Source organism: Arachis ipaensis, chromosome B3, assembly GCF_059453495.1.
Source record: "Arachis ipaensis isolate K30076 ecotype BB chromosome B3, ASM5945349v1, whole genome shotgun sequence".
Classification (NCBI taxonomy): domain Eukaryota; kingdom Viridiplantae; phylum Streptophyta; class Magnoliopsida; order Fabales; family Fabaceae; genus Arachis; species Arachis ipaensis.
In genome coordinates this window covers 89071300-89093916 of record NC_142438.1, presented here as the reverse complement: position 1 = coordinate 89093916, position 22617 = coordinate 89071300, and the positions used below count along the sequence as shown (strand labels likewise).

The window sequence follows — 22617 nt, the reverse complement described above, 5'->3', positions numbered from 1 at the left end:
TTGTTGCTTGTCTTCAAGCAACTGAAAATAATGGGAACCTAAGATGTGGGTTTGCCTAAGAGTTGAGTTTTCAATTAAGCTCCTGTCTATCTTCTGAGTGGGGTTGATGACACTGTGATCATAAATAGTTTTAGCATCCCACTGTCCCTTGGAGGCTCAGGAATGCCAATATCATTCAGAACTAGAATCCAGATAATGTTATGAATTCTCTCTCTTTTAACTTCCAATTAATCCTTGAACACAATATTTTCTTTTCTTTTCTTTTCTTTTCTTTGGAGCTTTGCACCTTGAGCCTAACTGTGACTCTAAATATTTTGTCTCAAGTTTTACTTGACACAAAAACACCACAAGCACTTAACTGGGAAACCCTTTGAGCTTTCTATTGAATTTTCCCAGTCAGTGGTGCTCAGAGCCTTTGGCTTCTCTTTATTTGTACTTGGCTTTGACTCTAACTGCTCTGTCTCAAGAGGTCCTTAACACATTCACACCACAAGCATATAGCTAGGAAAATAACTCTTTGACCTTTGATCATTTTTAAACTCCCAGCCATTGATGCTCAGAGCCTTGGACCTTGCTTTTTATTTTCTTTTTCTTGCTGTTTCTTTTGTTTCATGGATCAACTTCTTGTTTAATTTTAGAGAATTCATAATACTTCTCTAAATTCTTGTTCCTTATAAATTAATATCCTTTATTCCAAGATCAAATATGTACTGTTCTTTTTCATGCGTTCAGAATCATAAATAAATACCGCCACATTTGATTAAATAAGGCAATTCTAAATATAAACTCAACTGCTCATGCATTTCACCATTTTTCTCTTCTTTTTTTCTAAATTTAAGCTTAGTGATCTATACATGAGACATCTTTTTTTTAAAATAAAATAAAAGTAACAAAAATAAACTAAATAGACTGAAAACATTAAAGATTATGCAAAGGACAAAAAATAAATCAACGAAAAATAAGAAATAGCAAAATAAAAATGGAAAGGGGAAATAAGAATGAAAGGAACCTCAACCACCTTAGTCATCTTGGTGGTCGTCTCCCTCGTCAAGCTGAGCTCCCCGATATCCTCTCAATCACCCTATGTCCTGTCTTATCTGGGTAAGCTCCTGGCACTGACTCTGCTATTCAGCCAAAACCTGGTGAAGGAGGGCACCATGACCATCTTGGCCAATCCTCAACTGCTCAATGGAGGAGGTCAGGTAATGCCAACACTCCTGCTGTGGGAAGTGGTGTCCCTGATGTATCATGGACTACTCCTAGTGAGGAGAGGGAACCGACTCTCCCTCGACTATGGGCTCGTCTCTCAAGGCCCGTGCATACTCTCTGGTGTACTTCATAATCCTCCTATGGGAATGAGTATCTCATTCTCTAGGCGCACACTTAAGGCATCATAAAGGCGGTGGATGAGATGTGGGAAGGCCATCTTGGCATGTGTGGAGGCGTTGGAGGCAATACTATATATCTGCAATGGAATTGTGAGCTCTACCTCCACCTCATTCCCTAGCATGATGCAGTGGATCATAACAGCCCGGTCCATTGTAACCTCAAAGTGGTTACTAGTAAGAATGATGGAGCGTTGGATAAACTCCAACCAACCTCAGACTACTGGCTTCAGATCATGCCGCCCTAGCTGGTTTGGTTGTCCTTCTAAATTAAGCCTCCATTGGGCTCCCAGAGGCATATGTCTAAAAGAATCTGATCATGCCTCTGATCACCACTCATCCTCTCACTATAGAAGTGATCATCATCCATCAGAGGTGGCACTTGGAGTGCCTCCCTCACACTCCTTGGGCCGAAGTCCAGATTCCTCCCTCTTACCATAGTGCGGTAGTTCTTAGGACTGGGATTCACACCCCGCACATTCTTGTATATAACCCACGCATTCCAGAAAACTCTTGGACCTTCAGCTGGCCTACTTTAATCTGCAGGTTACATAATGTTCTCTATCCTCTTCTCTGTATCTGCTCCTGAATCTTCAGATATTCATCCGGCTTGAGATCAAACCGGACTTCCAGAATGACTTTTTTTTCCGGTGATCTCAAAAAAATGCTCTTCATATAATTTAGAGCTAAATCGGTTAGCGTCAAACGGACTGATCTGAGGGGCCTTATCCTTCCTCTTCATTGAGGAGGAATCTCCTCCCTTTGGTTCCATGTATAAAAATCAAAGAACAAGCGACGCGACAATACCAAACATAAAAATTTTGGTTGTCTCTAAGCAAAAAAAATCATAAAATAGAGAAGAGAGTATGTGAGTAACAAAAGGACAAAGGGAATAAGGAAAAAAAGAATGGAAAAGGGAAGTGGAAATGGAAACAAAAAAAAGTTGAAGAGTGGAAGAGGATAAGAAAAATAAAGAAAGAGAATAAAAGAAGCAGTAAATAGTGAGAGGGGGTAGTGTGGGGTTAATGGGGAAGGGGAGGTAAATATATAGGAATGGGAAAAAATGGGTAGTTACTAGAGGGGGTAAAAGGGAATGAAGGAAATGGAAGGGGAATTGAATGGGGGTAAATGGAATTAAAGTTCGGGGAGGTGGGTTGGTGGGGTAACGTTAAGGAGATGATGAGGGGAAGAGATTTGTGTGGTAGGGAGGGTTGTGATTAGGTGAGAGAGGGGGTATAAGGCCCACACCCCTGTCAAATTCAAAATTTGAATCCCTACGAAGGGGTCTTCGAGGCATTGCCGGCGCTAAACGCTAGGTCGTGGCGTTTAGCACCACCCCCGAAGTATATATTTTTTTCTATTTTTTCCTTTTTTGTTAAGAATTCCCTTGCGCTAAATGACCAGATAGTGGCATTTAGCGCCACCAACAAAGTGGCTAAATCACAAATCGGAGCACTCCTTGTGCTAAACGCCAGATAGCGGCGTTTAGTACCACTAAGATAGTGTCATCTCCTCAAAATACATGGTGCTTGGCGTTTAGTGCCACCAAGACAGTGGCAACTCCTCAAAATACATGCATCTTGGCGATAAATGCCAGGTCTCGGTGTTTAGCACCACCATCACAGTAGCTTTGTCACGAAATACGTGCCTTCTGGCACTAAACGTCAAGTTGCGGCATTTAGCATCGAGACACCTGAATGAAAACTATTCTAGAGTGTTCTGAACTCCCTTCTAATTACACCTGTTCCTATTATAAACACCTTGCTTGACCAAAATCCACGTACAAAGAAGAAAAACTATAAATAATTAGAATAAGGTAAATAAAACCAAAATGAATATAAAATCAAAGGATACTAAAGATTGGGTTACCTTCCAATAAGCGCTTCTATAACGTCACTAGTTTGACGGTCAGATTTGCTAAGTCAGGAGATGAGTGGACCTCTGGCGATCAACTTTGCCTCCAAGATAGTGTTTTAGCCTCTGACCATTGACAGTGAACCTCCAGTCAGAGTTTTCTTCTTGGAGTTCTACATGACCATAAGGAGGCACTCTAGTTACCATAAACGGTCCTGACCACTAGGATTTCAGCTTCCTAGGAAAAATCTTGAGCCTTGAATTAAACAGTAAGACTTTCTGGCCTAGCTCAAATGTTCTGGTAGCTATCTTTTTATCATGCCACACCTTTGTCTTCTCCTTATAGACCTTGGCATTTTCATATGCTGAGTTTTTGAATTCATCAAGCTGGACAAGTAAATACCGTCTTCTCCTAATCTTGAGGGTCCACTGCAATCTGATTATATCCAGAATAACCATCTAGAAAATAATAAAATGCATGTCCAGCTAACCTCTCAAGCATCTGTCAATAAAAGGCAACGCAAAATGGTCCTTTCTAGTTGTAGTGTTGAGTCTCCTGTAGTCAATGCACATACGCCACCCGGTGATGATTCGTGTAGGAATTAGCTCATTCTTCTCATTCTTTACCATTGTCATGCCTCCCTTCTTGGGAACAACTTGCATGGGACTCACCCATGGATTGTCAGAAATTGGGTAAATTATCCCGACTTCCTACAGCTTCATGACCTCTTTCTAAACCACCTTTTTCATAGTTGAATTTAGCCGCTTTTCTGGTTGCACTACGGGTTTAGCATCCTCCTCAAGTAAAATATTGTGCATACACATAGCCAGACTTATCCCTTTCAAGTCACCAATAGTCCACTCAAGAGCTGTTTTGTGGCTTCTAAGCACCTGTATCAACGCCTCCTGTTCATCATGACTCAGAAAGGAGCTAATAATTATTGGATAGGAATTCTGCTTGCTTAGAAAAGCATACTTAAGAGAGGGAAGCAAGGGCATCAACTCAAGCTTAGGTGGCCCTTGCTCCTTAGTATGCGTGTTTGGTTCTCTCTTTTGTGGTGGTGAATCATCAATCTCTCGCAAACCATCCTCTAAAGGGGGTTCCAAAATACTATCAAGCTCTTCTGCTTTAAGGACCTCTTAAATCAATGGCTCAATTAAATTAATTCTCATACATCCCTCAAAATCACTAGGATGTTGCAAGGCCTCAAGCACATTAAGAATGTTGACTCTTAGAGTCAACTCACCCTTTTGTACATCAATAAGGACTCTCCCTGTAGCTAAAAAAAGTCTTCCCAAAACAGTGAAAGCATTCACATCTTCTTCCATATCCAATATTGCAAAATCAACAGGAAAATTAAAGGGTTTTACTTTCACTAGTAAATTCTCAACAGCTCCAAGAGAAAATTTAATTGAATGATCAACATGTTGAAGAGAGATTCTAGTGGGTTTTACTTCCTCAATATGGAGCTTTCTCATCAAAGAAAATGGCATGAGAATGATGCTTGTTCCAGGATCACATAATGCCCTTTGAATAGTAATATCTCTAATGATGCAAGGAATTAAAAAGCTTCCCGAATTTTGCATCTTCTCAGGGAGATCATGCTGGATAATTGCACTGCATTCCTTGGTGAGCACCATGGTTTCACTCTCTTTCCAATTCCTCTTGTTAGTCAACAAATCCTTCATGAATTTAGCATAGAGATGCATTTTCTCCTAAGCCTCTGCAAAAGGAATATTAATCTGCAGCTTCCTGAAGACTTCTAGAAATCTTAAAAATTGCTTATCTTTGGATGCCTTCTGAAGCCTCCGAGGATATGAGATTTTTGGCTTGTACTCAGGCACTAGAGACTTCACTTTGTATTCCTCAATATCAATTGAAAAAGGGTTGTTCGGGTGCCTCTCAGGGGCGTGCTCCACCTTATCTTGAGCCTCCTCCGGGGCTTCTTTTTCAACCGGTTCCTCACTAACTTGTGCTTCTGTACCTGCTACCTTACGACTTCTCAAATGTATGGCCTTGCACTCTTCCCTTGGATTGGGAACTGTATAACTAGGGAGGTGTGAGGAGGCCTTTCAACTATTTGCTTGCTTAACTGACCCATTTGAACCTCCAAGTTTCTAATTGAAGCTTTTGTTTCCTGCATGAAACTATTAGTGTCCTTGGAGAGTTCTACAACTAGAGATTCCAAGTAAGAAAGTTTTTGAGAAGGAGGGGGCACATGGTATTGTTGAGAGGACTGGAACTTGTTACACCCTACCACACAGAATCTTATGCTTAAGTTATAAGACAGAGGTGGTGAGCTATTACAACCTCTAAAAGCAAAATTATATTTATAATATAATTGAAAAAAATTTATATCTATGAGCCTTTGAAGAAAAGTTAAAACAAAAGCGTCAAAACGAAAAGCGCAACACTCACAGAGCGATAACTAAACATGGATATATACAAAAGAGAGTTCCAAGGTACAAATAACTAAACTCATGACTCGGCTCGTGAAGAGAAACCGGCCAGAGTACATAAGTATATATATACATATATATAAGAGAACCCCAAATAACCCAAAAGACATAGTTTTACAGAACCTATTTCTCCAAAATTTCCTCTAAAAGGGACGAACATAATATACAAAACAAGTGGAGATAAAAGTATTTAGTTATAAACAACATAAACAAAATAAAGTCCCAAAGTGCAAAAGATCTTCGCTGTGAGAAGCTTCCAGTATGTCTCAGTGAGGTCCCTCACATCCTGCATCTATAACCACAAAATATGTATGGGGTGAGAACTAGAGGTTCTCAGCATGGTAACAGTGCCCACATATCTAACATATAATGTCCCGAGAAAGCCGAAGGCAATCTTAGAACTTTCGACGTATGAATTAAACTTATAAAACATAGCTAAACCCAAAAGTAAAATAAGCCACTAACTAAGGATCTTCATGCTATCTAACACTCCCCTTTTCAACTCCTCCGAACCTCCCAACTGCCACTAGAATCGTTTGGTTCAAACACAATTATTACATGTAAGGAAATCACAGTTAGGATTCAAATACAACAGATAAGTAGATAGCAAGTAGTTTATGCAATCAGTTAGGCATTCCAAACAAATCACACCAAAAAAACACATAGATGCATATGATGCATGCCTGTCCTATGGCTGATGAGTCTCATCTGTCAGTTATGTAGCCAACTCGACGTGTTCGGTAACTAACCCGGGTACAATCTCTTTGTTGCGCCTTAATACCATGAGAGGGAATCTGTGCCCTATCACCATTAGAAGGTATCTATGCCCTGTCACCATTAGAGGGTATCTATGTCCTATCACCATTAGAGGGTATCTGTGCCCTGTCACCATTAGAGGGTATCAGTGCCCTGTCACCTTTACAACCAGAGAGATAAAATTACAACCATACTCACATTCAACATTTTCCATCGTGGTTCATTTACCACATTCATTCATTAATCACATATGCATCTCTGGCATACTTGCCACATTTTCAAGCTTTCTCAAATAATCATAATCATTTAATCATCAATCAGATTTCAGTAATAATTCTTCTTTCATTTTCCTATAAATTCATTCATTCATTCATTCATTTTTCAAACTTTCTTCATCTCCAAGTTACCACATTTTCCTAGCTTCATCTCATTACTAGGCATACCATTAAGGTCTAAGGCTAAAAGAGTAAAAATAGAGGTTTAGAGGTTCAAAATTAAGTTTTAAACACAAAACTTCATTTGCTAAAAATAGGGGCGTCACGTACGCAAGCACTTTGCTCGCGTATGCAAGGGCTTGTTTTAACCTTACTGGCGTACGCATCCTATTGCTCGCGTATGCAAGATACCAAATCCTAAAGGGTTGGTCACGTCGCGTGCAAGTGGTCGCGTACGCAACCCCTTAAAATCCCTTGCTCGCGTAGGCATGCACCATCCCGCGTACGCGAAATGCTCAACCCGAATAGAATGGTCGCATTGCATGCAATGGTCTCATACGCAAGATATGCATAGTGAAAAAAATGTTGAATGCTGCAGAATTTCAGTATTACACTCCGAACTTCCGACGCACATAACGTTTTTGTTTTAAAACATTTTTCATTTGTTCTTCAAACGGCGTAAACTTTCCAGACCCAATTTTTATATTAGATAAATTTGAAAGAATTTGGCGGTTCAAAAACTGATTTATGGCTCGCCGAAGTTTGGCCAAAAATAAGATTTTCAAAAAAATATTCCAACCTCTATTTTCATCAATTCACCATTAAATACCAACTTTCTATACTCATAATCAACACCAACACATACTATAACACAGCTGCACAACCCCATATCCTACCGTAACCAATCATACCTCAATTCTAAATAATCTCATATAAGAATTTCTCAACTATCCAAACAAATGCATCAGTATACCACCTCATACATATTCATTTGCATCACCATATCTATCATCATTAAAATCATCATTTATTATTCCATTTTCATCATAAACATCAAACATTATTCATATCATCATCAAACACCACATAGTCTCATCAACTTCTTCACTCGACACAATTATCATTAATCATTCATATACAATCCAACCACTCAACTCAACAATACTAACAACAAGTACTCATATGTTCTCCAATCAAATCAACACCCCCTCAATTATTCCCCAACACACCAATTCACAATTATAATCACGTCATACAATAATTCATATCCAAACAACATCATGCATAATCATCAACACCACAATTAATTCAACCTTATACTATGGTCAACTAGCCTAAGTTTTCATGACACATTATATTTTAGATACGAGAAACCGAAACCATACCTTGGCCGATTCTCCGATAAACCTGGAACACCTCCAATTCACCTTTCCTCAAGCTTTCAAGGCCTCAACACCTCACTAACAGATTTTTCAGCATACAATTCCACTCCAAGCTTCCAAGACCTCAATTACACATCATTGACACCCATACATATAAACTCAATAAAAATCACATATACTCAATGAATTCACTATGGGTTGAGGATTCTTACTGTACGTGCCTTAAACCAAACCAAATCCTGCTAGTTTATCGAGTTAGATTGACCCTAGAACATCAAATTAATCAAAATCTTAATCTCCAAGTCTTAGAATTTTAAAAATTAGGGGAAGGAAAAACTGAAAGTAAGATGGAGAGTTCCTCACTTTATAAAGCATTGGGCTTTGTAAATCTTGCTGCCGCGGTCACGTGGCCACAAACGGTGCGGTAATTGGAGCTCTGAGCGAAAAGTTATCTTGGATTGAAATCAAACCAAGGGTTTGATTCTTGTTCCTCCACCCCCAAATGTTTGCCCAGCGTGTTTAGCTTATGGGAACGGGAAGAAGAGATGAACTCTTTTGTTTAATGAGGCTTGGGTCGGTCCTAGGGACCAATACGGGCTCAATTCGTCCAGTTAAGCTCGTTTGGCCCAATCTTGGGTCAAATCCTTTAAAATTAGTGTCAAAATTCTCAGTTTAATTAGCTCTATCTCATTAAACTATAAAATTCAATTTTCTAATTTTCTAGAATAAATATTAATTTATGAGTTAATTATATATTAATTATCTGGGTTTTACAGAACTGACGGTTGTTGTTGTTGAAATTATTCTGATTGAAATTTCCCTAAGGAGAGTTGTTGTTGTTGAAATTTGATTGCCTCTGTGGTTGATTTTTTCATCCAAAATTTGGGTGATTCCTCCACCCTAAATTGTAAGTCTTGGAAAAAGGGTCATTATTTGGGGGGCCTAGAGGAATTGCTCATGTAATTAACCTATTCAGAGGAAAATTGACCATAATTAAAATTCTCAACTTGAAGAAATCCAACACTCATGTCATAAGGAGCATCTTGGGTATTAATAGCTAAAACTTGTAATCCACCCAAGTGTTGAGTAATGGCATTTATCTGTTGAGACATGGCTTTATTCTGAGTAAGAATAGTATCCAAAGCATCTAGTTCTATGACTCTTTTCCTCATGGCAGTTCTCTCAGAAGGGTATAAATACTGGTTATTAGCAACCATCTCAATCAACTCTAGAGCCTCTTCAGTGGTTTTTTTATATGAAGAGATCCTCCTGCAGAATTATCCATAGAAGTCCCGGCCTGAGTAATCCCATCATAAAAGATTTGCAATTGTATCTAGTCCGAAAACATGTCGAGAGGGCACTTTCTGAGCATAACCTTGTACCTCTCCCAAGCTTCATAGAAAGATTCGCCCTCTTGTTACCTAAAGGTCTGAACATCAGTCCTTAGCTTGGTCAACCTCTGAGATGGAAAGAATTTAGTAAAAAATTTGCTGACCACATTGTCCCATGTATCCAGGCTCTCCTTAGGTTATGTATCAAGTCACTGCTTGGCTTAGTTCCGTACAGCAAACGGAAAGAGCAACAACCAATAATATCAGGATAGACTCCATTAGTCTTGACTGTATCAAAAATCTGCAGAAAATTAGAGATGAACAAGTTTGTGTCTTCCTGCGGGAGTCTATAAAACTGACAGTTTTGCTGCACCAAAGTGATGAATTGAGGCTTCAACTCAAAATTATTAGTACTCACAAGGGGCACAACAATGCTACTGCCGTAGAAAGTGGGATTTGGAGTAGTGTAAAAGCCAAGAGTTTCCCTAGGTTGCTCAGAAACATTAGGGGAAACAACGTTGTTATTGTTAGGCTCTATAGTGATTTCTTCAGTTCCCTTGTTAGAATCATCCTTGAGACTTTCAATAGCTCTATAAGCTCTAGCTTGATGTTGGCGTCTTCTAACAGCCCTTTCAATCTCAAGATCAAAATTAAGAAGAGGTTCATTGTCCCTATTTCTACTCATAAACAAATAGAAAACAAGAAAAAGTGAGAATCTCTACATAAGAAGTGAAGAGAATTTCCAGTGAGGTAAATCGGATAAAAGAAATAAAATAAAACAAACTAAAATAAGAGAAAAGAAAATTTTCGAAAATAGGAAGAATTTTATGCAAAAATTTTGAAGCTAAGAAAGGAAAATAAGAAAATAAAATGAATAAAACTAAGAGAAATTAACACATAAATTACAAAAATTAAGGAAGAAAAATAAGCAAATTAAAACATTGAAAACGTCTAATCTAGGTAATCAAGCAACGGATAGTTGTCAATCACAGTTAATCCTCGGCAATGGCGTCAAAAACTTGATGTGGATTTTGAATACCACAAACTAACTGGCAAGTGCACTGGATCATACCAAGTAATAACTCAGGTGAGTGAATGTCGATCCCACGAGGATTCATGGATTAAGCAGCAATAGTCCCGAGATTAGGCTAGTTAGACAAGATAAAATGAGTGGTTTCAAGTTCAAATAGCATAAAACAGTAAATCAGAGAGTGCAAGAAAGTAAATAGTGAATGGTTGGTGAAAAATAATGAGAAAATAGTTAAGGCTTTGGAGATGTTTAAATTTTCGAATTAACAATTCTTATCAACTACTTTAATCATGCAAGGATTCAATTCATAGCAAATCTTAAGTGATCAAACCCTAATTCCTTAGTAATTTAATCTCCTCTAACTCAATCAACCGTCAATTCCTTGGTCACTTAATTTAAATTAGAAGATTAAGTACAATTCTAGTTTATGAGCCACACAAACCCTAAATACCCAAAAATGAGGCGATTATATGTCACGTATCGCGTTAAATCCAAATAATTAGAGAGTTGTGAGGAATTGATTTCAAGTTGTAATTATAGTAATGTAACTTTTCCAAGATTCAGCAAGAATTCAAATAGAAAAAGAGTTATCTTCCAATATACTCTAATTTCTAGGATGAAGAACGAAATCAATCCTTGAATTTAAATCAATGCATTGATTAAAAGTAGAATGACAATAATATTAATCTATTAAAATAAACAGAGCTCCTAACCTTAACAATGGAGGTTTAGTTGCTCATGGCTCAGAGAAAAACTTAGAGTTGTAAAAAGTGTAAAAGTGGGAATAAGGAAGAAGAAGAGAAGAGAGCCCGAAGGGCTGAATCTTTTCTCCTTTTATATCTAATCCTAATTAATACAAAATTAAAATTCTAAAACTTAATAATATCTTTTCTTAATTCAAAAACAAATTAAAAAAAAAAAAAACCAAAGCAACTTTCCGTGGAACTTGATGACACAAGCCTCGCGCAAAACGCCGAGTAGTAGCATTTAGCACCACCAAACAGAATGCTTTTCACACTTTTCAAGGCACCTGGCGCTAAACGTTGGGTAGTGGCGTCACCTTCACAAAATCATTGCACAAATTACGAGGCCCTCATCGTTGAATGCCGAATCGTGTAGTTTAGCGCCATCTTCACATAATGCTGGCACAAATTTTGAGGTTTGCGGCGCTAAACGCCGGGTAGTAGCGTTTAGTGCCAGCTTGATAGCAACCATTTTTATCCCTTTTCTTCTGCACGAATTTTGTCAAATTCGCCCGAATTTTACCTGTAATCAACAAAATAGCAATACAACTCAAAGTAGCATTAATGATGGTCTAAAGCACCAAAATCTCATGAAAACTCAACAAATTCACATCAAATTTACTAAGAAAAGATAGGAAAGATGTTCACGCATCACATGTATCCATGTTCATGAAGTTTCGAGGAGAGGAGCACCATCAATATTTGTCCATGTCTTTACAAATCTTAGTATTGGGTCCGATCTTAGCTCCATTCGAGGTTGTGGACAGCAAAATTGTGCTGCAAAATGGCAGAGAGGTGCACCAGGTACTTATCCAATGGGGCCAAGGCTCCGGCATAGGAGAATACATTAGAGTTTATGAAAGATTATTCTTTGTTTCAACTTTGAAGACAAGGTTGACGTTAAAGAAGGTAATAATGTTATGAATAGAGGGGTAAATAAGGAAAGAAATATTGTAACAAACTCCAAAATGAATGAAGTCTGCACCACTAATGATAGTTGGTAAGGCAAGAAGGATAAGTGTCAGACAATCCGCAAATTCAGAATCTCAAAAAGGGGCAACAGAACGAGAGCTACAAATAGGAAGTTGCAGGATTTTTAGTGGCAGCTGAATGTGGTAATTGTCGCCTCTTCCTTTTCTGAATTCTTCTCCTCTCTTCCTCTCTAACTTTTTCTGACCCCTTCCTTACTCTTCTTCGCAGGTCCTTGACGTAGGGAATTTCTGCTACATGTCCTCTACATCCACGTACCTGTATTCCTTTCGTATTTCCTAAAGTTATCTATATTTCGTTTATTTTTCCATGTAATTACTCATACCAGACTTCAGCGTTACATTGATTATTGAATTTCTATTACTGTTTCTTTGATTACTGCTGTACTTGTTGCTTAATATTTGATTCAAATTCAATACATTACACCCTTCCAGTGAATTTAAACCGTTTCTACTGCAAAATGGACTTGATTCAAGTGTGTTAAAGGAATCTCGCTGAAAAAATGTGCATCATATCTATCTAAAGGGAATCCTTTCTAAACACAATAAACCGAATATAGTAAACAAAATTCCCATTTGCAGGGTTTCTTTCTTTCTTACATTTCCTGTGTCCATCCATTAAAAAAATTCATGAATCACGGTTATATGTCTTGCATTTCCTGTGTCCATCCATTAACAAAATTTATTAATCATGGTTGTATGTCTAACAAAATATAACCTGTGTGTTCTTGACCAGATAAATAAATAAATTCGTTCGCTATATTCTCTGCATAAGCTAGGTAGTTCAGTATAAAAACCATACGAGCAAACAATATACACGTGCCATTAATCAATTGAGCATAGCCAAGTCTTCTTCATGCCCTGAGCATGTTATGCTAAGCCGCTTTAAAATCACACACACGTTTAAGGAATTAAGGAGGCATGTGATTCGTGAAAAGCTTTCACATTTCTAGGAATTTTACATTATAAAATCATTCCGATGTAAGATTTTTAGTGTAAAATTTCTAAATGTAAGAACATTCTTCTAACCACACATACCCTAAGGACATTCAAGACCTTCATCACAAGTTTTAAACTCGGAGTGCCAGATTTACTTTTCAGACAATAATAGCAGTATTACACAAACAGATACATTATTAACCACACAATTGATCAATACTTGCAGGTGTTAGCTAAGCCACTAAAGATTTCACTGGGCTACCTGATGATTAATTGGATAGAACACTTAGGGCTAACAACGTAAACTTTATTTGCTGGAATATTGCTTTACCAATTAGCACCATCTGCATCACGCGCTTGGTAGAAATCATTTGGCCGAACAATGTTGACCTCCTCAAACTCGTTATCATCTGGAAACAACATATGCAAACAATAAAATTATTTTCCCTAACAGGTCATGTGGTCTGGATGTTGACTTCCAGGACTATTTGCATTGGGAAACAACTAAAGGGGACAGAGAAGATGAGAAAGATATAAACTACACATAAGAACCACTTGAATGCATGTAGAGAGATCTTTCACAAAGATATAAGGACAAATACATATTTATTAAGACTTATATCACTACTCTAAGTAGTATCATGTCAGATGTGCTGAGTGGATCCTAAAACATATATGAATCATCAGTGTCAGATCCTTGTCCAGTAAGAGGAACGCCAAATAAAAAGCCTGCCCCATTAAGGTTATTTTTTAAAATTAATACCAGAAAAAAAAGTATCCAACAATCAATGAGGTAGAAATTCTAATATGAAAATAATAAATTTCAAATAAATGAAAAATAGTTGGTTTTCAAATGTTATCCAAAGAAAATAGAATTGGTATATAACCGAAAACTACAGAATTCCCATAGCGCAATCATGAGCTAGGATGTTCTTTGGTTTTGCAATTGAGAGAGCAGCGGAGGGGACTTCTCACTAACCACTAACAATAGCAACTTTTTCCTCCACTAAATGAGGTTGGATAAGTGGAATTCGAGCATCTCTTCCTTGGCAGGTGCAACTGCAACTATATATCATTATATATAATATATCGATTCCCACTTCAATCCTATCCATGGTTTTGAATTCTGGTTGCGGTTGCAGTTGCAGTCAAAGTATACAGCAATCGAGGATTGCAAGAAGAACATAAGTGTAACGGCAGCAATTGCTGCTACAAAGGCAATGCAGTGAGCATCGCAAAAGCAATATTGTGGCCACAATTACAATTAAAAACCGCAATTTGAAACCCTAATGCTATCTACTCATACAATGTAGCATCATCATGACAAGCACCTGGGTACTATGGGGCCTGGAGTCACACAGCGAGTAGCATGGGATGCTTGACTGGCTTTTGAGGATGTGGTTCCACACAACTAGCTTTAATCATTCTATACAACACTGCAAGTCTCAACTTTTCCCTTGAGATTGAGTGTAACTTTCCTGAGGGTGAACCTTGGCACAATAACAAGGTTAAGATCTTGTGAGGATAAGACTATGTACTTCTACCAACCTCCAAACCCCATCAGGAGGGAACCTTTTGTATTGTGCCACTAACAAAAGAACACCTGAAGCACTCCTTTATTTAATCAAGTCAATTTGAGATCATTCTTGTCTCGATTTAGTATTTTTCCCATCATTTGCGAAGCTTAAATGATTATTAATCACATGTTTAATAATTATATGCATTATACGTACAGGTAAAGATAACTAGTATTCAAACTGCAAAATGTATGAGTACATGACTCCTTAGCTATCAAAAAACCAAGCCTTTAGTTTCCTTAGGTGCAGAGTTGTAGCTAAGTAGTCCCTGGTAGGATGCAATATAACTGATACCAACTAGTGGCCAAACACTTAGTTGTTGAGTGGAAGGAGCTAAGACATGGACACAGATACATACAGAGGCATGGAGATAACAATACACAAATTTTTCAATTGTGTTTGGTAACTAATACACAACAGAACATACATCACAATTGTACTTAAATGTCAATATTTCCCTTCCTTTTGTCAGTTCAGTAGCGACAGCAACACAGACCCACCAGCACCACCTCTGCCTTTTTCCACCCTCCCTTCAAAGTTGACACAAACCACTGCCAACACCTTCAACCTAAAGCCAAATATAGAAGCAAAAAAACCCAAATCTAAATTTTAATTAAGAAAAATTAAAAAATAAAACAGAGGAAAAGGGGAAAATTCTGGAAGAAGCAGTATCTCCTCCACGAGGAATGACAGCAGTGACATCGTCCTCCACCATGGGGAAATACCAGAGGGTGAAGTGGGAAGCACCAAAGTGCATGAAAGAGGTTCTAGGTGGCTTAAAGAGAGAGAGAGAGAGAGAGAGAGAGAGAGAGAGAGATGTTGTCATCACAGGGAAAAACCAAGAGCTTTGCGGCGGTGAACGGTGTAAGGAAATTGTGGAGGAGGCTGAGACGTGGAGGAGGAGGCAATAGCAAGTAGCAGGAGTAACTAGAAGAGAAGAGGCAGCATATTTGTGAAAGTGAAGAAGGGAGAGTAACGTTGAGAAAGGAAGGGTAGATTTGAAGATATCACAAAATAGTATGGGTAAAAATGTCCAAAATTCCGTGTCCACCATAAGAAATTTGTCTCTCAACAATTTGGAGAGACACACAATACATGTCTATTGTGAGTAATTGTGTGCCCCCGTGTCCTTCAAGAATGTGTCACAATAATCAAATGGTGAATGTGTTCCACCGTGCCTATATTTTGGGCGGACACACTCACTAACCAAACACAACCTTAGTATATACCTTGAGACATGAGACAGACACATACACGCCCAATACAAAATATTAGTGTATGTGTATTGTGTTTAGTAAAAAATGTGAACAAGATACAAATACTCAAAAGGACTATATTACCCTTGATTTGTCTACCCCTACCAGCACCACCACCACTGCTAACGACGAAACAGTCACTGCTAATTTTTCATCACTCCAATCTAAACTCACTATCCTCAACAACACCTACTCAAGTAGATTCAAAATTTTAAAAAATATATATTATAAAAAATAATGAAATTTTTAATTGAAAAAATAAAACAAAAAACAGGTAGTGGAAGTGGGAAGAACACAATCACAACAAAAGATGCAGCGGGCGGACAAAGATGCAAACAAAGCAACAAAGAAGGAAGATGAACAGGGAGCAGATGCAATGGGGAGCAGATGCAATGGAGCTGATCCAGAGGCGACGCAGATGCAGGAAGAAGAGGTGGCAAAGGGAAGAAGGCCAACACGGCAGAGGAAGACGTGGAAGAGGTAGCAAATAGAGGCGGCAATAGAGGAGGATCAACAAAGGCCGACGCGATGAAGATAAAGAGAGCCGAGGAGGTAGATGACAACGACGACAACTGCGATGGCAGAGGGGCGACAGATTGGAGGTGAAGACTGAAGAGGTACATGAAGACAAAGCAGAGGAAAAAATGAAAGAGAAACGGAAGATGAAGATTGAAGAAAAGATTGTGAGGCGGAAAAAGAAAGGTGGAATTGGCAATGGTGGTGAAGGGAAGTGGCAGTGGTTGAGGGTGGAGGGAGGAGAAAAAGAGAAAAAGGGAAGAAGAGGAGAGAAGGGAATAAGTGAGGTTAGTGTAAGGGGGTAAAACAGGAATTTTTGAAAAATATCGAGGGATAAAAGTAGAAAATTTGTTTCTCATAAGTTGTCTCTCAATGTCCCAGTTTTAAGGAAAGACATTGAATATATGTATTTTGTGTAGGGATGACAAAACGGGCCAAATCCAACAAAAAGGATGGGTCGGGTTAACATTTGGAACCCGCCAAACTCGCAGGTTTTGGCAGGACAGCCCACCGGGCAAAAGGTTTTTTTTTTCTATTTTTATTAAATAAAAGAGTGATTAGTACTATAAAATTAACAATTATATAATTTTCGAACACATTTTTTTATTTTTATTCTTCTTTTTGTTATTAACTTTATTTATTTTATTTTACACTTTTATATATATGCTTAAATTATGTGACTTATTTCTTAAAATAAAGATGATTCTATTAACAGATATTATTTTGAACAATTATATTTAAGTTAAAAATTTAGAAAAAGATAGTGAAAAAATGATATTGTAATTTGACTATTTTTTATTTATATTTGATTTTTTAATTATTATTTTTTACTAATCTTAATTAATTTTATTAATTTATTTTTAAAGAGTTAAGCGGAATAGCCCACCTACCCGCCAACCTGACATAAAGCGGGGTGGGCTAGCATTTGAAGCCCACTTTTGTTGGCAGGGCAGGCCGGTTGCCCCGTTTTTGAGGCAGGCCTTGGCAGGGTGGACAGACAACCGCTTTGCCACCCCTAATTTTGTGTGCTACCGTATCCATTAAAAATTTGTCTCAACAAACACTGAACATGGTCATTAACCAATCACTACCTTGATGTTGTGCAAAGACTAGGTTTAGAATCCATCTTTTTGTTTCTCCCCCAAAAAGATGATAATAGGTATATCTTATGCAACACAAATATAAGTATGTTATTGACGATGAGGAGGTTAAGGAAAAGGATAATATGTCCATATTACTTTACCTTTTCTCAAGGTCAGTGCAACAACTGCATCATTTTCAACCTGAAAATTAAAACGAATTGTAGAATATTGTCAACATCAACGGCAACATCTGTGCTGCATAAGTCGTACACGGAGACTCCAGAATTATTTGGCTATTCTAGATACTAAGAATAGATGTAATCAATAGATCCAAAAGATAGAAGAATGCGACAAGCTGATGTTAAATGATGATGATACATTGATGAGGACGACGATCATAATGATACTATAGAACAAAAATCATGTCAAACATGACACTACAGTACCTTTTGATCCGCCAGAGTCCTTGAGTCCTCTAATACTTCCCCTGTAGCAGGTATAATTAACCTTTGGTTATTAGTAGGCTGATCAACAAGTTCTTGCAACTTAAGCTTTATGTCCAGAATTTTATCAGTTGGCTTGCACCTGATGAAGTATGTTGTCTTACTACGTTTAACACGAATGTACATATCCTGTCATGAAATCACAATTTAGTTTACTTATAATGTCAGATAATATATAATAGATACCTTAGTAATTTTAGAGAAGGATTTTTTGCCTAAATTAATAGTTGCTAGTGGTCAAATTGGCTCTAATTCATGAGATTTCATCCCGTAAAAGAAAAATCAAGGGGTGTTTGAAAGAACTGGGCTCTTTCACTCTATTAAATCCATGAATCAAGAAAGAAAACTGGGTGGTTAAGAAAATAAGTTAACATCAAAACTACTCTAGAACTCAACCCACTATTTTGGGAATTGGAATCACCAATGAGAGGAGAAGCTTAATATACTCAGTAGCGGGACATAGTTAACAACGGAGATGTGCCTTAGTATTAGAGAAAAAGCTGAACACTGCCTGTCCCAATTACAATAATGTCTGGTCAGAGTGCTGAAATTCATTTAACTCCCTAGAATTCTTGATGTCACATAAGGATGTCAAGGTTAAAATCTTGTGATACAGATATAGAAATTGAAGCTCCACTGCATTTTTTGAGGTTTCAAGAATAATCTCAAACAATTCAACATAGAAAGTTAATTTAGATAAAATGAGAATAAATAATGCAAAATTAGGTTGAACAAGATTACACCAAGGTGTGTGGACTTTTATGTAATGGAGATGATCTTGATTATATTCATGATAACAATGAAAGTGTACTTCTTACACTGTGTTGCTTTATTTCATAGCTTACATAGCTAGTTGAAAGCTTGCATAAAAGAGGATTTTGCGTTAGAGCAGCCATGAGATGGATCAGGGAGGAAGTGTTTGATCCATGTAGCCAACCTCTCTTAGTGAGACAAAGCTTAGTCATTTTTGTTGTTGATGAAGGCCTACTTCTAGATGTATCTAGTTCGAACATGTAGAATATTTAGGAAGCAGGCTTTAACTTTGATTTAATGGTAGCTTGCAAGGATTAAAGGACCATCTTAAAAAACAAAATTAACGAGGTTAGAGAACAAGATAGTATAGACTTCCAAGTTCGAAAATGAGGATGATTCACTTGTTAAAATGATGAGGAATCTACATCACAATCATCTAAAGGTGATTCTTGATCGACAAAAAGATCAAAGAATGTCTTGAATTCAGTGGAAGCTTACAAGGAGTGATGGAGCTTTACTAAGTACTAACAACACAAATTACAGGGTATAGCACATCATGTTAGGGGGCAAGTTGATCAATGTTAGTTCTGAAAACGTGTTCAGCATCCAGAAGTCAAAACATTAGAGTGAGGGGACATTGAATAAGAAAGTAGTCTCCCCTTAAGAATTTTGGCAATGCAAGGGATTTGCATCATCCACAATGCTCCATGCAGATCCGCAAATGTCAAGGTAGCTTTCTAACTAAATGTGTATAACATAATGAGAAAGCAACACAAATACATGCAATAAAAAGAAAGTTGAAAAGGAACTTCAAAGTCTAGGCTGAGTTGAAGCAACTGTAAATAACAGAGGGCCTAAAGGATTTCAAGGCTTAATTGGGTTGTTTCATGAAAAGGGAACCATTTTGTTTTGTGGATATTATTTTAATTTCCATATAGAGCTGTTGCATTGAGGGTGTTTTATATTTGTTAACTCTGAAGTTTTGTTTTACTTTAGCATTGTGGTTTCATTTTGGATTATACCTTATCCTCTCGTAATTTCCCATTCTTTTCTAATATTTCCTTTCCATCCTAACACCACTACCAGGGCTTCTTACTAGCTGGGTGTGCCCAGCCTTGTTTTTCTTAGTATTGTTCAGGTGTAGGGCCTATTGTTCACCTAGACCGAAAAAAAAGAGGGCCCAACAAAGCATGATTACACATTGTATCTCAAAAATTATAATTTAAAATGATAGTATTTAATGCAAACCACTGCTTCTTAAAACTCCCACTGAAGGCCATACATTTGAAAGAAAACTGACAATAATCCTTTTCAGATAGGATTTAAATAAAAACTATGCAGCAGCAAAGGAAATATCTCCAAAGAAAAAGATAGGCATCCTTTGAGGAAGTCAAGATGGTGGAACATCTAATAAGAAAATCCACAATGCTGACGAAGAGTGTCAGCAACTAAATAAAGGAAACTGATCCTGAACTGCAACAACTGACCTAATTTGGAAGTAACACCTTGTTGCCAACTTGAGACACCTCATGATTAATGAACCAGCGTTGGACTTGGTAAAGCATTATATGCATGAGGGACACTACTATGAGATATAGACAGCAAACTCCAAAAAAGAGCAGGTGAAGCACCTCATAGAGGATGCATGTTTAAGAAACTTTTAGCATGTTTGTGAGTTGGAGTTTTGAAGGAAAAGGAGGGAAGGGAAGGGCTTTAAGAGTAAAATGAACTCCAGTTTACACATCAAACCATTCCCTTCCACTCCAAGATCACCACACACACACATTGTAACCTGATATCTTTGTGGGACCAGTTAACATCCCTTCTCTTCCTATTTCTTGCAAGACACAGTTTTCCTTTGATCAATCCCAGTTCAACACATAGCCTAGTGATGTGGCAGCTCCTCTCCAATTTGTGGGCATGTGATAACTACATAAGAAATACGGCATGCTAGCAACCCATCCTCCTCCACATAAAAAGCAGAAAAGGGCTTCAGATGACTCCCATTGCCCTCTTACCTTGTTAAAACAGAAGCTTCAGCAAAATTCATCAACTAGACTTCTCTCGAGTATTGTAAACCCAGAAACCAAGAAAAAATAGAAGTGCAAATGCTATGGACCACAAATATTATCCCAATCTTGTATTTTTGCATATCTTTCAGTCTCGTTCTTGATTATTAATATTATATAGTTCTCTCACATCTGCTGTTGATATTGATTCACCCAGTTAGAAATAAGATTAGAAAGACATGGATGAAGCTAAGTTTACACACTACGAAAACCCAGTTACAGATTTCCAAAAATGACCATCAATGATTCCAAAATTCACATTTTTGAATCATCATAAATTGGTTACTCAATTTGCTCACGCCCAAGCAATTGAAAGGTCAATTAAGAAGCACAGATAACAACAACCAGAAAGAAAAATGAATCACCTACCATTCCTTTGGTTCCCGGTTATTCTCCTTTGTAAAAAGGAATTTACTGGCTCCCCAATCCACACAACTGAAGAAGAAATTCAGGAAAAATAAAGTTGTTAAAAAACATAAAAGTTTTTGTGATTTGTATTTTGGGAAAGGGGAACTCTGAAAAAAAGAAAAATTAGAAACTTAACAACATCCAAATTTCCAAACAAGATCGAAGGATAGATTTGCACCTGGAAGGCTGGCAATTGATCAATCTTTGGCAGAATCAGATTCTGGTGAACTGGTGCGTTGTTACAACCTCACCCTACCTGCTGCTGTCACTTGTCTGAAGCGCCAAATTGAAGAACAAATAACAAAGCTAATATCAAATTTTATTATCAATCACCATTTAAAACCTGAGAAATGCTCAAGGACCAGCAGAATTTACTACTTTTGGCCATCACTCTTAGCCATCAATCCAATTCTTTTAGTCTAGTAATCCAACAACATACTTTTAGCCCACACTTTTAAACAATATAGCTAATTGATGGGAAAAAACAATAAATTCTGCTGGCCCTCTAGCATTTCTCAAAAGATAATAATTAAAAAGCTGACCTAATTTGGTCAACAATTTGATAAGCAATTTTATTAACAAATTAATCAGCAATTTGATCTAGTTTTATCAACAATCAGCACCAACAAGAAGAGCAGATCAATAGCAGAATTTCACTTATCGCAGCAGCAACAATAGCACATAATCAACAATAACACATCTGATCAATAATAAAAATTAAAACATAAATAGCACAAAAGAAAAAAATACCAGAGGCAAAGAGGCAGAGCAGACCGACGGAGAAGAGGTTGCGGCGGCGGAGCAGAAAAGAGACAAGGCGCAGCAGAAGCACAGGTAGGAGGAGGCGAATGCGGCTGCGAGATGAAGAGGCAAAGGCGGCGAACGGAGCAGAGCACGCAGTAATCAGAGAGGAGAGTCGGCGGGAACAGAGACGATGTGCGACGGCGGTACAGTGGCGAAGGTGACGTGCGACGGAGGAACTGGGACGCGACGATGAAGATGCGCGAACAGTACAGAGAGGTGTGAAACGATCGAGGGGCCGAGGCCTGCCGAGGGCGTCTAAGTCATTATTGTTACTTTGGGTGTTATTGTTATTTTGGAATTTCTGGGTTTGTTGGGACACAAATTAGTCAAAAAATTAGGATTTTTTATTTTTTATTTAAATAAATAACAGCAAGTTAGATTTTTTTTTTATTTAAAGAAAATAAGTATAAGTTGTGCTAATGTGATTATTAATACCAAGATTAAAAATTTAAATTATTCCTAAAATTTAATGTGTGTCTTAATTTTATTTTTAATATATTAAGATATTTTTACAGGTATTATTATAGATTTTTTAACAGCTATTTAATATGATATTTAAAATTTA

At 37.6% G+C, this 22617-nt stretch overlaps 1 protein-coding gene and 1 long non-coding RNA gene across 4 annotated transcripts; one reads left to right on the top strand and one right to left on the bottom strand.

Moving 5' to 3' along the window:
- Positions 1-11923: 11923 nt before the first annotated feature.
- Positions 11924-12590, top strand: LOC110270209 (uncharacterized). Its single transcript, XR_002359469.2, has 2 exons — positions 11924-12271; positions 12357-12590. It is a non-coding gene; the product is annotated as an uncharacterized LOC110270209 (long non-coding RNA).
- A 482-nt stretch (positions 12591-13072) lies between these two features.
- On the bottom strand, positions 13073-22380 carry LOC107630615 (Ubiquitin-like superfamily protein). 3 transcript variants are annotated; one of them, XM_088508921.1, is made up of 6 exons: positions 21999-22380; positions 21427-21521; positions 21210-21275; positions 17962-18147; positions 17677-17716; positions 13073-13494 (listed from the first exon to the last, which is right to left on the bottom strand). In XM_088508921.1, exons 3-6 carry the CDS (start codon positions 21210-21212, stop codon positions 13412-13414), a joined length of 312 nt encoding a protein of 103 aa, XP_088365047.1. In that variant the 5' UTR covers positions 21213-21275; positions 21427-21521; positions 21999-22380; the 3' UTR covers positions 13073-13411. The 3 variants fall into 3 exon arrangements, 2 of the variants coding, with proteins under 2 accessions (XP_088365047.1, XP_020974670.2); XR_002359468.2 differs by lacking the exons at positions 17677-17716; positions 17962-18147 and having other exon boundaries at positions 21999-22352; XM_021119011.2 differs by lacking the exons at positions 21210-21275; positions 21427-21521; positions 21999-22380 and adding an exon at positions 18837-21111.
- Positions 22381-22617: the final 237 nt, after the last annotated feature.